General features: G+C 41.5%; 1 protein-coding gene across 2 annotated transcripts in view; it reads left to right on the top strand.

Annotated features, from left to right (window-relative positions):
* Nucleotides 1-13,829, top strand: part of LOC133490846 (long-chain fatty acid transport protein 6) — a 44,346-nt gene extending 30,517 nt beyond the window's left edge. Inside the window, exons 5-10 of one of the 2 annotated variants that reach the window (XM_061801412.1) lie at nt 873-1,067; nt 1,424-1,514; nt 1,622-1,820; nt 7,432-7,529; nt 7,810-7,940; nt 8,007-13,829. In XM_061801412.1, the coding sequence (XP_061657396.1) occupies nt 873-1,067; nt 1,424-1,514; nt 1,622-1,820; nt 7,432-7,529; nt 7,810-7,940; nt 8,007-8,183 (891 nt within the window). In that variant the 3' untranslated portion in view covers nt 8,184-13,829. Of the gene's footprint in view, nt 1-872; nt 1,068-1,423; nt 1,515-1,621; nt 1,821-3,671; nt 5,068-7,431; nt 7,530-7,809; nt 7,941-8,006 lie in introns of those variants that run through there. The other variant, XM_061801413.1, reaches the window with a different exon arrangement.
* Nucleotides 13,830-14,234: the final 405 nt, after the last annotated feature.

The following is a 14,234-nucleotide window of genomic DNA, read 5'->3' as shown; positions in this document are numbered from 1 at the left end:
TCCTGTAACTTTTGAGGAAGCATGGCCTGTCACAAGAGCTGCTGAGACAGAGCTACACAAGGGTCATCAAATCAGTACTGTGTAACTCCATCACAGGGCTGCCACAAAAAAGGAGAAACTCCGACTGCAACGGACAATCAAAACTGCTGAACGGATTGTTGGGACCACCCTACCCACCCTTGAAGTCTTGCATGCCACTTGGACTTGGAGCAGAGCAGGCGGTATCTTTTCGGACCCTCCACATCCTGGCCACTAGCTCTTCCAGCTCCTTCCGTTGGGTAGGCGCTACCGATCAATGTAAATCAAAACTAGCAGGCATTCAAACTTTTTTCCCCCTCTTGCAATTAAGTCATTAAATTCTTGCTCAGCGAAACAAACATTTTTTGCCTTGCGATGTTGTCGGAACACACCCTCACACCCTGCTGGTTCAAACAGTATTAGTTATATAGACTGTTGACTATTGCACGGCTTGTCACTTTAAACTGCAACCTTTACACAATTGTCATTGGATTAGTGAACATAACGGTGAACCGCGAAAAGGTAAGTGCACTCTGCATAAGCTTAACAAAATGTTGGGAAGTTGACGCCCTCAAACTGCTCTAAAGACTCTGCATCTCTGCACAACTGTGACTCTTCTAAGAAATAGTTCCCTATTGATTGTTTATTGTTCTTTGTTCTCGTTTGTTTCTTCTTCTCCATTCTCAACATGAATGTCTGAGACAAATTCCTTGTGTGTTGTTACATACTTGGCAATTAAAGCTGATTCTGATTCTGAGGAAAATTTCGTGAAACATGCCAAGCACGTTCTCCTAAATGTTTAAAAACGTTTGCTGAATATTTGAATTTTAATTGGAATATTCCTCTTCATGTAGGTTCCAGAAGAGAATTGTCACTGTGTTTGGCTAGCAGCAGGAAGCGGGCTTCGGACAGATGTGTGGAAAGCGTTTGCCAAACGCTTTAATATGATCAAGATCAGAGAAGGTTATGGTTTAACTGAGGCCAGCATTGGCTTCCTCAACTACACTGATGAGGTCGGACCTATTGGAAGAGCAAGCTATTTTAACAAGGTCAGGAATTTTAAAACAATATACATTTATTATTTTTATTTTATTAGTGTAGCTCATTAATTTGAAGGAATAATCAAGTTGAAGAAAATATTCCATGATCAATTTTGATATTTTTGTACTTATTCCTACTCTTCATGGCCAGTTTTCATTTACCACGTTGTAACAATACAACAATATATTATGTTAAATTAATAACTCATTAATTATTTAACCACATAAATGTTCTATTGGAAATGCACAAATCATTTGGAAGTCTTTGTTAAATCATTGCAATCTCCAATCATCATGCCGTAATGTTACAGACAGAGGTTGTGATCAGTTGGATGGTTGGTGCTACAATATTTCTGTTTCTGCAGCTTTCAGCACCATTTCAACTCCTGAAATATGACACGCAAACATATGAACCATTCAGAACACAGTCTGGAAGATGTGTACAAGCAGAGATGGGTAATTCGATGATCTGCACAACATTATCACAAATTCTCAAGTCGAAAGCCATTTTATAAGTAACATATCCCTCTTACTTATACATTTCTCACACTTTTTTTGAGCAGGTGAAGCTGGTATCCTGGTAGCTCCAGTGACAGGAATGAATCAGTTTTTGGGTTACGCTGGAAATCAGGTGCAGTCTGAGAAGAAGTTGATCAAGGATGTGTTTGTGGTTGGTGATGTGTATTTTAACACTGGAGACCTACTGCTCCAAGACCACAGAGAATTTCTTTACTTCCATGACCGTATTGGAGACACTTTCAGGTACCAGTCAACATTGCTTCTGTCAGAACACATTTTTCACATCATTTATTTTTCATCTAGCCATCCATCCATTTTCTATTCCACTTACCCTCGACTGGGTGTCAGCCAATCGCATGACACATGCAGATAAAGAATCATTCAGACTCACATTCACGCTGGTGTACAATCTTAAAGTGTTTCAATGAATTTAACAAATTAACATGTGAACTTCACAAAGGCCAAAGCCCCAAAGCAACCTAAAAAAAATTAGGCGGATGTGCTAACCCAGGGGTCACCAATCAATTTTAAAACTGAGCCCTACTTCTGATCAAAATCAATCAATTAAATCCAAATCCTTTATTGTCATTACAGTGAAGAAAATAAGTATTTGAACACCCTGCTGTATTGCAAGTTCTCCCACTTAGAATTCATGGAGGCGTCTGAAATTTTCATCGTGGGTACATGTCCACTGTGAGAGAGATGAGCGGCATAGAAAATGGATGGATGGACTTGTTTCAATCACAATGTCTAATTTTTTCAACGATTTATTTGTGTGCTACAGCTGCAAAGAAGTATTTGAACACCTGTCTATAGGCTAAAATTCTGACCCTCAAAGACTTGTTAGTCCGCCCTTAAAAGTCCAATTCCACTTCATGTATTAACCTGAATCAGTGCACCTGTGTCAGGTCGTTGCTGCATAAAGACAAAACCAATGTTAATATTTGCTGCAGTAGCCTTTGTTTGTAATTACAGAGGTTAAACATTTCCTGTAGTTGTTCACCAAGTTTGCACACACGGCGGAAGGGATTTTGGCACACAGATCTTCTCCAGATCAGACATGTTTCTGGGCTGCCAAAACCTTGATATGCTTCTTACGGAGCAACTCCTTGGTTTTCCTGGCTGTGTGCTTTGGGTCATTGTCATGTTGAAAGACCCAGCCACGACCCATCTTCAATGCTCTGACCGAGGGAAAGAGGTTGGTCCCCACAATCTCACAAAACATGGCAGCGGTCATCCTCTCCTTAATACAGTGCAGTCGCCCCGATAGTGTGCAGAAAAACACCCCCACAGCATGATGTTACCACCCCCATGCTTCAAAGTAAGGATGGTGTTCTTGGGATGGAATTTATCATTCATCTTCCTCCAAACACAGTTTGTGGAATTATGACCAAAAAGTTCAATTTTGGTCTCATCTGACCACAAAACTTTATCTCATGACACCTCTATATCATACAAATGGTCATTGGCAAACTTAAGACCGGCCTTGACATGTGCTGGTTTAAGCAGGGGAACCTTCCGTGCCATGCAAGATTTCAAATCATGACGTCTTTGTGTATTACCAACCTTGGAAAAGGGGGTCCCATCCCTTTTCAGGTCATTGACCAAGTCCTGTCGGGTAGTCCTGGGCTGCATCCTCACCTTTCTAAGGATCATTGAGACCACATGAGGTGATATCTCTCCGATTGAGACATGTTTAGCTTCTTCCATATTGTAATTATTGCTCCAACAGTGGACCTTTTTTCACCAAGCTGCTTGGTAATTTCTCTGTAGCCCTTTCCAGCCGTCTGGAGTTGTACAATTTTGTCTCTGGTGTCTTTGGACTGCTCTTTGGTCTTGGCCATGTTACAAGTTTGAGTCTTACTGATTGTATGGGTTGGACAGGTGTCTTTATGCAGCTAACGACCTCAAACAGGTGCATCTGATTCAAGATAATACATGGAGTGGAGATGGACTTTTAAAGGCGGACTAACAGGTCTTTGACGGTCAGAATTCTAGCTGATAGACACATTCAAATACTCATTTGCAGCTGGATCACACAAATAAATTGTTAAAAAAAATCATAAATTGTGATTTCTGGATTTTTCTTTTTAGATTATCCCTCTCACAGTGGACATGCAACAACGGTGAAAATTTCAGACCCCTCCAGGATTTCTAAGTGGGACAACTTGCAATATAGCAGGGTGTTCAAATACTTATTTTCTTCATTGTATATCCACAAGGTGCTTGAACCAATAAAATAAAATGAATATCTTAAATATGAGATAAAGTAACAGAAAAAAACATATTTACAAACAAGGCACAGTTATTGCTAAAAGAACTTTTTAAAATAAATAAATACGTACAGTAAATAAAGTGTATTTTTTTAGTCTTATTCCCCATGCCCAGGCATTGGTAATTGTACTCCACTGTTGCTCAGAGAATTAAGAAAAGCAAAACAAAAGAGTGCAGTTGCATAATTTTAGATAACAGTACTGTTAACATTTAGTGATCTTAAATTCAAGGTGTTGATGGCTCTATTGAAAAGGCTGTCTTTTTACCAGCTTGTCTGTGTTTTGTTGGACTTATAACGCCTGCCAGATGGCAGCAGGTTAACAGGTGGTGACCAGGATGGGAAGAGTCCTGAACAATTTTAGTGGCTTTACTGTGATAGCGAGAGCTGGCAAATCAAAAATCAGCAAAGTAGTTGACTGAGTTGCTTGGATGGGCTGATAAGCATCCTCGGTGGACTGGTTTCTTCTGTCGACAAATTGGTCGGGGTCGAGTTAAAGAGGTGTTATGTGACATGCAAATAGCCTCTCAAAGCCCTCCATGATCACAGGCGTGACTGCCACAGGGCTATAATCAAAGCAACATGGTTTTACAAAAATCCACCAATAGTGCCAAAATAATGAAAAAGAGAAAGCACCAAACTGGAGAGCTAAGAGCCGCTTCACCTGTGTGGAGTGACATCTTGTCCATAACATGCAGAGAAGACAGTATCTATTGTGCAGGGCAAAGGGGCTAGTGACAGATTTAACTGATCCTGATAAACATGCATGGCAACCAGTTTCATGCACACTTCAGAAAAAACAAACTTGTTTAATTAATGTTATTGTTAATAATGAATTCTATTCATCTATGGGAAGACATTAACATAGAGGGTTAAGGTAGAAACATGCAATTTTTAAACAATCTCTGAAAGTCTTTATTTGAAAATGATCTATTCTTCGGCATTCCAAAAAAAATACAATGTCCCATCACAATTGGGCTACAGCACTTTTAAAACAGGCCCATTAGCTAGTCATGTGATCCTTGGTGGCAACCTGGTGCCTGTGGTGTGGGCATCACATGTTGGTGACTCCTGTGCAGTACTGTTGTCCCATTATTTTTCGCATAAAAATTTTTTGACAAGTGACTTCTTTCAAGGGCGGCACGGTGGATCCTCTGTTAAAGCGTTGACCTCACAGTTCTGAGGACCCGCCTGTGTGAAGTTTGCAAGTTCTCCCCGTGCCTGCGTGGGTTTTCTCCGGGCACTCTAGTTTCCTCCCAAAGGCCCCGTAGCTCAGTGGTTAGAGCACTGGTTTGGTAAACCAGGGATTGTGGGTTCGTATCCCATTGGGGCCTCCACTCCCTGAGAAGGGTTGCGTCAGGAAGGGCATCCGGTGTAAAAATTGTGCCCAACATATATATGCGTTCATCTGAGATGACACGCTGTGGTGACCCCGAAAGGGACAAGCCGAAAGAAACACACACACTAGTTTCCTCCCACATCCCTAAAAACATGCAACATTAATTGGACACTCTAAATTGCCCTTAGGTGTGAACTGCTGTTTGGTGCACAAGCACAAACAACAGTCAGGACCCGTCCCCCTACTTGAAGGAGGAGGGAGGCTACCCTTTCATCCAACGGGGTAAACCCCAATGTTTAGGCCCTGAGCTGGGGGGCAATGAGTATACTCACACTTGCTCGGCGTCTCTCACTGTGGGGAAACTCCAGAGTGGAACAGAGTCCAACCCTTCTCAAGAGGTGTGGTGCCAGGGCCCAAGCGGTGTAGTCGGAATTTTTCAACTTCAAGCACCAACTTGGGTTCCTTCCCTGCCAAAGAGGTCACATTCCATGTCCCTAGAGCTAGTTTCTGTAGCCCGGACTGTGGTGTCATCTGCGAATTTCAGGAGTTTGACAGTCAGATGCAACGAGGTGAAGTTGTTTGTGTAGAGCGAGAACCGCAGAGGGGAGAGGACACAACCTTGGGGTTGCTGATAGTGCACGTGAATGAGGTGTTGTCCCCGAGCCTAAACTGCTGTGTCCTGCCCGTCAGGATGTTGTAGATCTACCGGGAGATGGCAGGGGAGACGCTAAGATGGAGAAGTTTGGAGGAGAGGAGTTCAGGGATGATGGTGTTAAACGCAGAGCTGAAGTGCAGGAACAGGATCCTCGCATCGGTAACCTCGTTGGCGAGATGTTCAAGGATGAAGTGCAGACCCATGTTGACGGCATCATCCACAGACCTGTTAGCTCGATAGGCAAACTGCACTGGGTCCAGCTGGAGACCGGTAATGATCTTGGCGTTAGCACAAGGCGTTCAAAGGACTTCATGACCACAGTGATTACTACATTGATTTTGGACTCAAATTCCCTAATCAACCGACTCAAGAAAGTGATGTCTGCACAAAGTCTTCTATTGGGGTTCGCAGAGCAATCAAGGTGGCGCATGTCCGATTTAACAACGACTCTCTCCCTCTCTCATGTGGTGTATATAGGTTTGATGAAAACGTAATTTATTGGGTAAATAAATTCGGTGGGGTTGAACACTCCTGTTCCACATTAGGATCACCATTTGTGAAAGGGCACCACATCACATTTTGGGATCAAATTTTGGGAAAATGACGAGAAATCTTTTTCTTAATCAGTCTCAAATGTCATATGAAGGTTGCTCCACGTGAAATATGAGCATTCTCAACATACAGAGGCAGTAATCAATAGACCTAGACACACATCATGACAGGCAATTAAATTTTAGATGGAATTTAATTTAATCTACATCAAACACATCTATGATTACAAACTACCAATAAAAGGAAAAACTAATGATAAAAGAGAGAAAATCAGGTGTACAAAAAGAAATGAAAAAATGAAGAAAAAAGGATGCGTGTGTTTGGCTGCTGGGTTTGTGAAAATATGAATTGCCGATTAATGCATCTAGTATGCGCAAGAGAAATAGCGTTGCAAATTTTTGTGAAGGTAGTAGTTTCCCCAAATTTTTTAGGCACTGGTTGTTCCCTTTAAAATGCTTTGCATTGTATGACTTACATCTGCCGATGGCGTGATCTTCCCCAGACCTTGGGAGCACAAAGGAAGCCTTGGTTGAAGCAGGCGAAGAAAAAAATAAAAATAGGAAGTGTGTTGGCAGGTTTCTGTTTTATATATACATAAAGAATATTAGTTCTACGTTCAACTTTGAAAGGTTTTGTTCTCATGTGCCTGCTAGCGCTCCAGACCAAATAATATTAAAAAAAACTAATATAAAAAATATATCATATCATATAAATATATAATATATAAAAAATATATATATATATATATGTATTTTTTTTAAAGTAGTGGCAGTTCTAATGGCCTCAGTTAAGATAGACGTTTGCGTATATACTTTTTATGTTTAAAATGGTTATGCATGCCATTAATTGATTTAATTTCAGCATTTATTTTAATAATCCCTCAGTGGGAAATTATTTCACGTAAACTCAGAACATCAACATCATTATCTTCAGTTATTCATGAATAAGAAATGTGCGAGTCAATGCAATGCAAGTGTGTGCTCTCAGAGACTTAAAAAAGAAGAAAAAATTACATCTCAAGATCTGTCTTATACAGGTGGAAAGGAGAAAATGTATCCACCATGGAAGTTTCAGAGGTTTTATGTCTTCTTGATTTTATTCAAGAGGCCAATGTTTATGGAGTGAGTGTACCAGGTATGTAACATTTTAGTTTGTTGCTACACTGCATGTAATACATGTTTGGTTAATAGAGCAGAATCTTGTTAATTATTTTTTCCATGTCATATATTTTGGGGGTGGGAAGTGTTGGAACTCTCCATACACTCAATTCATCCACTGACAGTACCTACCAATCTCATGAACCCTGCCCTAAATTATTGTGTGACTCCTTAGTGGTACGATTAAGGTTTATTTTGAAGTTATTTAACTCTTTGCAGAATGACAGTTTTTGTCTTGATTTGGACATCAATTGCAGGATATGAAGGTCGAGCAGGCATGGCTACAATTGTTTTAAGACAGGATCACACATTGAATGGTGCAAAACTCTACTACCACTTGGTTGAATCTCTTCCTCCATATGCTTGGCCATGGTTTATCAGAATACAGGTATGGCATATTGTCCACCCAATTTATATTATTTCAGATTTTTACCTGCTCTGCTTGTGTTTTCAGCCTTCTCTGGATGTGACTGAGACTTTTAAGCAACAGAAGTGGAAGCTCGTCCAGGAAGGATTTAACCCAGAGATCACACAAGATCTTCTGTATTTCTTAGATATGTCTCAGAAGGACTATCTTCTCCTCGATGTATCTCTATATGAGCATATTGTGTTTGGAAAAATCAAACTATAGTGTCTGAGAAAATTATCCAACAAGAAATAAGGGTTGCGTTAGTCATAATTCATAAGTTATGAATAGGTAATGGTCAAATAATTATATTTAGCAATAATGCCTTTTAGAGAATACTTCATTTGTTTTATAGATGTTTTTATTATTTTTATAGAATACTAATATTCCAGTGGGTGGCACGGTGGATCAGCTGGAAAGCATCGGCCTCACAGTTCTGAGGTCCCGGGTTCAATCCCATACCTGCCTGTCTAAAGTTTGCATGTTCTCCCCATGCCTGCGTGGGTTTTCTCCAGGCACTCCGGTTTCCTCCCACATCCCAAAAACATGCAACATTAATTGGACACTCTAAATTGCCCCTAGGTTTGATTGTGTGTCTGTTTGTCTTGATGTCCCCTGTGATTGGCTGGCAACCGAATCCCCCGCCACCTGCCCGTTGACAGCTGGGATAGGCTCCAGGACTCCCCGCGACCCTTGTGAGGATAAGCGGTTAAGAAAATGGATGGATGGAGGGAATATCCCAGTGAATCTCTGCTTACCACCAGTAATTCTTTGCCACGTACATATTGCATCATGCTTTTGATTCAGTATAAAACAATATTCTACTCATTCCTATTTCCTAACACACAATGAACCTTTGATCTAACACAGAGCAACAACAACAAATGGCCAGATACAAAAATATTGATATATCATAGATTCGCAGAAAAGCAACAAAATACTGTATATAACTAGGCAGTCCACCAGTGGAGATCCATATATTTTCTATACAATTTTTCCTGCTGGGAATCCATGCACAGCACGAAATCATAAAGATCACTTGTGCAGCACATCCTAAGTCTTGAGAATTAAATATTTGAGTTAAAAGTCTTTCTTCAATAGTGGAATTCTTTGAGAGCAAAATACCCATGCAGGTCTGGTTATTATACTAAAAATAAAAGTGCTAAAATCTAATAAAAGGCTGTTCCAATGTCTGGAAATTCCTCAATACGATTTAAAAATGAAGCTCAGCAATGCATCTTGCTTTCACGTGCTGTACAGTAGTGTTCAATATAAGAGCAGTCCAATGTTACTACCCAGATTAATCCGCGTTTCCAGGATATTTTTTGTTACATGTCAATTAAATTACCAGTAGGTGGAGTAGATTCACAAAACAAAAATATAAAACCAACAAGACCCACCATTCATTATATACACTGGGGGTGGTCAACCAATCGGAGATGAAGAGCTTCATTTTTTACCGTTTTGTCAAAGAGCCATTTCATACACATTATCATTCCCTCCTCACATACATACCTTTGCTCAGCCAAATTTATTGTAAATGTCACATACACACGTGATGAGAAAAATCTACTCCTCAGTGTACCAATACCATACGCTAGTAATTTTAAACAATAAAAATTGTGTGCGCTCACACACACACAGACAAATTACCTGTTCAACCAAGTCTTGTCTTGTATGGCACAATTCTCATTGAATGCAACACTAAAATACTCACATGATTGGAGGTCCGAGTACAACTATGAATCAGTAGCCATGCTAAAGTCCAATATTCTCTGTTCAACAGTGTGGTGGGACAGATGAAGGTCTGATACCATTTGTTTAAGATTTTTATTTTCAGGACACCAATATTTAAGCGACATCACTGAGGCATTTTTTAACAAATTACCCTTCAATATATGGCTTTTTGGCCCTTACAATGTTCCTAGTCACTTGATATGATGCAAGCATGCATCTCTGGGTGCTTTTTTTTTTTAAACTGCTTTTTTTGTTGTTGTTGCTTTGAATTGACCTCTACTTCATCTCCTCTTGGAACCCTGAAAAGCAGAAGCAATGAGAAGGAGACAGCCTTTTGTTACTTGTTCCCCAGAAAGCATATTCTTTATTACAAGTACTTTTGTACAATTTCATACACATCACATTACAGTCATTATCTTCTTCTTACAATCAACTTCCCATCTATAACAATTGCGCTTTCCATTCAATTACACCCGCATACGGACATATCCACTCTTGCTGATAAACAATCAAGGGCTTAAAAGAAGGACTCATGTCAGTGACCAAAGCCATGTTGTCACAAATTGAAAGTTCTCTCTTTCAAAGACATTTTAATTCTACATTGGATTCCTCTGCTTTTAACTGGGAAGTTGCTTTTATTATAAATATTTACAGTCATTAACTACTGGTAAGCAATCAACGTTATACTGTACTACAAACTTAAATAACACGGAACAAAAAGTCATGTTACTGCCTCACGTCACAACCCACACGCTCGCCTTATCCATATGAGCACTGTTGCTGAGATCAGTCGGCTCCTCGTGTGTACATTGGCCATTCATCAATACAGTACACACACATATCATTCAAGAATAACAGTTTTGGACTGTTTTACACAACTACCTCACCTGAAAAGAAAAAGTGATGAGAAGAAGAAAGTCAGTTGTTACTTCTAACCCCGGAAAGCAAATTCTGGAGTAAGAAGGAAGATTCCCGCCCCTTTATGCATTCCCACGGACCAATCCCGGTCAACTTTTGGCTCCGCCCCCATCACAGTAACCCTTAAACTCCACATTTGTTTGTGTATATCACGAAAATTCTGTCAACTGGTTTGAGTTGAAGAACCAGGAAGTGACGTTTTTTTGCAGTTAGCGGGGTCGAGTGTTTACATTAGTTTATACCTATTGTACCAGCGAGAAATTACCTGTTTTTTCTATGTGTTACCCAAAATGCCAGCTCATTGTAATGCTGGATTTTGCTCATTTTTCCTTGAAAGCCTGAGGCAAATGAGTCATTCAACACATTTTTCAGAAGAACAGTGTACTTTAAAAGCTAGAACAAGACAAACCTTAGAAAAAGGTGCAAAAAATTATAGGCTAAAATGAAATGAAAATATATGTTCAACTCTACCATAAAATATACATCTTGTTCTATGTTTTTACCGAAAAAATATAAGTGTAATTACAAATACCCGAACTTTGATCGATTTTGCCATTCATGGTTGAACATCTCCTTCCAGGGTTTTTTCTTCCTTGGTGACTTGTGTTTATGGACTCGGGTCTTCGCTCACATATATACATACACTCATTCCTCCCTGGCTCGGGCCTGTATGTTGGGGTTTACCCCGGTGATGAGAAGGTAGCCTCCCTCCACCTGCAGGTGAAGGGATTAGTCCTGACTGTTGTTTCTGCTTATGCACCAAACAGCAGTGCAGAGTACCCATCCTTTTTGGAGTCCTGAGAGGGATTGCTGTAGAGCGCCCCCTTTGGCGACTCCATCATTCTGCTGGGGGAGTTCAATGCTCACGTGGGCAATGACAGTGAGACCTGGAAGGGCATGATTGGGAAGACCAGCCTCCTTGATCAGAACTCGAGTGGTGTTTTGTTACTGGACTTCTGTCCTCATCACAGATTGTCCATAACAAACACAATGTTCAGGGATAAGTGTGTTCACATGTCCACTTGGCACCAGGACACCCAAGGTCGCAGTAAGATGATCGACTTTGTGGTCGTGTCATCGGAATTGCGACTGCATGTCTTGGACACTCATGTGAAGAGAGGGGCAGAGCTGTCAACTGATCACCACCTGGTGGTGAGTTGGCTCCGATGGTGGGGAAAGATGCCAGTCCGACGTGGCAGGCCCAAATGTATTGTGAGGGTCTGCTGGGAACGCGTGGCATATTCTCCTTTTAGAAGGAATTTCAACCCCCACCTCTGAAAGAACTTTGCTCACGTCCAGGAGGAGGCGGGGGACATTGAGTCGATGTTCTACGCCTCCCTTGCTGAAGTGGCCAACTGCAGCTGTGGCCATAAGGTGGTCGTGCCTGTTGTGGCGGCAACCCACGAACACGTTGGTGGACACCAACAGTGAGGGATGCTGTCAAGCTGAAGTAGTCCTATCTGGCATTTCTGGCCTGTGGGACTCCCGAGGTAGCTGATAGGTATTGGCTGGCGAAGCGGAATGCAGCTTTGGTGGTTGCTGAGGAAAAAACTCAGGCATGGGAGGAGTTTGGTGAGGCCATGGAGAACGACTTCAGGACGGCTTCGAGGAAATTCTGCTCCACTGTCCGGCGTCTCAGGAGGGGGAAGCAGTGCACTGTCAACACTGTGTATAGTGGGAACGGCGAACTGCTGACCTCAACTCGGGATGTTGTGAGTCGGTGGGGAGAATACTTCGAAGACCTCTTCAATTCCACAACACGCCTTCCCACAAGGAAGCTGAGTCTGGGTGCTTTGAGGCGGGTTCTTCTATCTCTGGGGTTGAGGTCACCGAGGTGGTTAAAAAGCTCCTTGGTAGCAGGGCCCTGGATGAGGGATGTGAGATTCACCCAGAGTTCCAAAAGGCTCTGGATTTTGTGGGGCTGTCCTGGTTGATGCCTTCTTAAACATCGCGTGGACATCGGGGACAGTGCCTCTTGATTGGCAGACTGGGACGGTGGTGCCCCTTTTCAAGAAGGGTGACTGGAGGGTGTGTTCCAATTGTAGAGGGATCACACACCTCAGCCTCCCTGGTAAGGTCTACTCAGGGGTACTGGAGAGGAGGGTCCATCAAGAAGTCGAGTCTCGGATTCAGGAGGAGCAATGTGGTTTTCGTCCTGGCCATGGAACAGTGGACCAGCTATACACCCTTGGCAGGAATCCTCGAGGGTGCATGGGAGTTCGCCCATTCAGTCTACATGTGTTTTGTGGACTTGTACGACCACTGTCCCCCCTGTATGATCACTGTCAGAGTTTTGCCCACATTGCCGGCAATAAGTCAGACTTGTTTCTGGTGAGAGTTGGACTCCGTCAAGGCTGCCATTGTCACCGATTTTGTTCATAACTTTTATGGACAGAATTTCTAGGCACAGCCGAGGCATAGAGGGTGTCCGGTTAAGCATTGCAGCATCGCATCCCTGCTCTTTGCAGATGATGTGGTTCTGTTGGCTTCATCAAGCTGTGATCTCAGGCTCTCACTGGAGCGATTTGCAGCTCAGTGTGAAGTGGCTGGGATAAGAATCAGCACCTCCAAATCCAAAACTATGGTCCTCAGTTGGAAATGGGTGGCGTACCCTCTGCAGGTCGGGGATGAGGTCCTTCCCCAAGTGTCGGAGTACAAGTATCTCAGGGTCTTGTTCACGAGTGAGGGAAGAATGGAGCGGGAGATCGACAGATGAATCGTGCAGCGTCTGCAGTGATGCAGACTTTGTATCGGTCCATTGTGATAAAGAGGGAGATAAGTCGAAAGGCAAAGCTCTCACTCTACCAGTTGATCTACGTTCCTACCCTTACCTATGAGCATATGATGGATGGATGGATGGATGGATGGATGGATGGATGGATTAGAGCAGTGAATTAAACTTTCTTTTGTTACCACATTTTCATATGTAGATTTTGTTTTCAACACATGCTGCTTTAAAAGATCATGCAATGTATGAAGCAAGGGCTAATTAAAAATAAATTTGTGCTCTCCAGGAGACCTGTTTTCATCTTATCAAAAATAATTTGTGCACCATAAAATTGAATGAAATAAGCCTGTGCTTTAGCTACATATTTGTTCTCATTTTATCAACTTTGAACCTTACTTTTCTATATTAATTACAGGTGTTGCAGGAAGCATCTTCCGCACAAGAGGTTGACATCAAGCATACAGTTCAATAAAAATGCTATGATTTTAGTTCTGTGGTGTATGTTTATTTCATATACAAACATATATAGCAACATCTACACAAAGACTTAACACAAAAATATTCAAGATGTAGACCAAATAAATCCTATCTACTCTTGGCCATCTGGATTCGGAAAGTTGTCACAAATCTTTGACACACAGCAGGATGGAAGTGGCACACAGTTATTTTTGCCTACAATTCCCAACACCATCTCACAAGGTGTCTATTGGCAGTATGTCTCAAAAACCTGAAAATAAGAAAATATATTCTCATGACAATTTTCCTGAATGGGACCTTGTTTGAACAAGCATTGATTGGACAAATGCTGCTTTTACAAGAAATAATAATATAAATAACACTTTATTTGAAATATCTGAATGTAAATGGAAAAGACCTGGGCTGATTAGGAGAAA

Source organism: Syngnathoides biaculeatus, chromosome 17, assembly GCF_019802595.1.
Source record: "Syngnathoides biaculeatus isolate LvHL_M chromosome 17, ASM1980259v1, whole genome shotgun sequence".
NCBI lineage: Eukaryota > Metazoa > Chordata > Actinopteri > Syngnathiformes > Syngnathidae > Syngnathoides > Syngnathoides biaculeatus.
The sequence above is the reverse complement of the archived record's forward strand: the minus strand, read 5'-3'. Positions and strand labels throughout refer to the sequence as shown.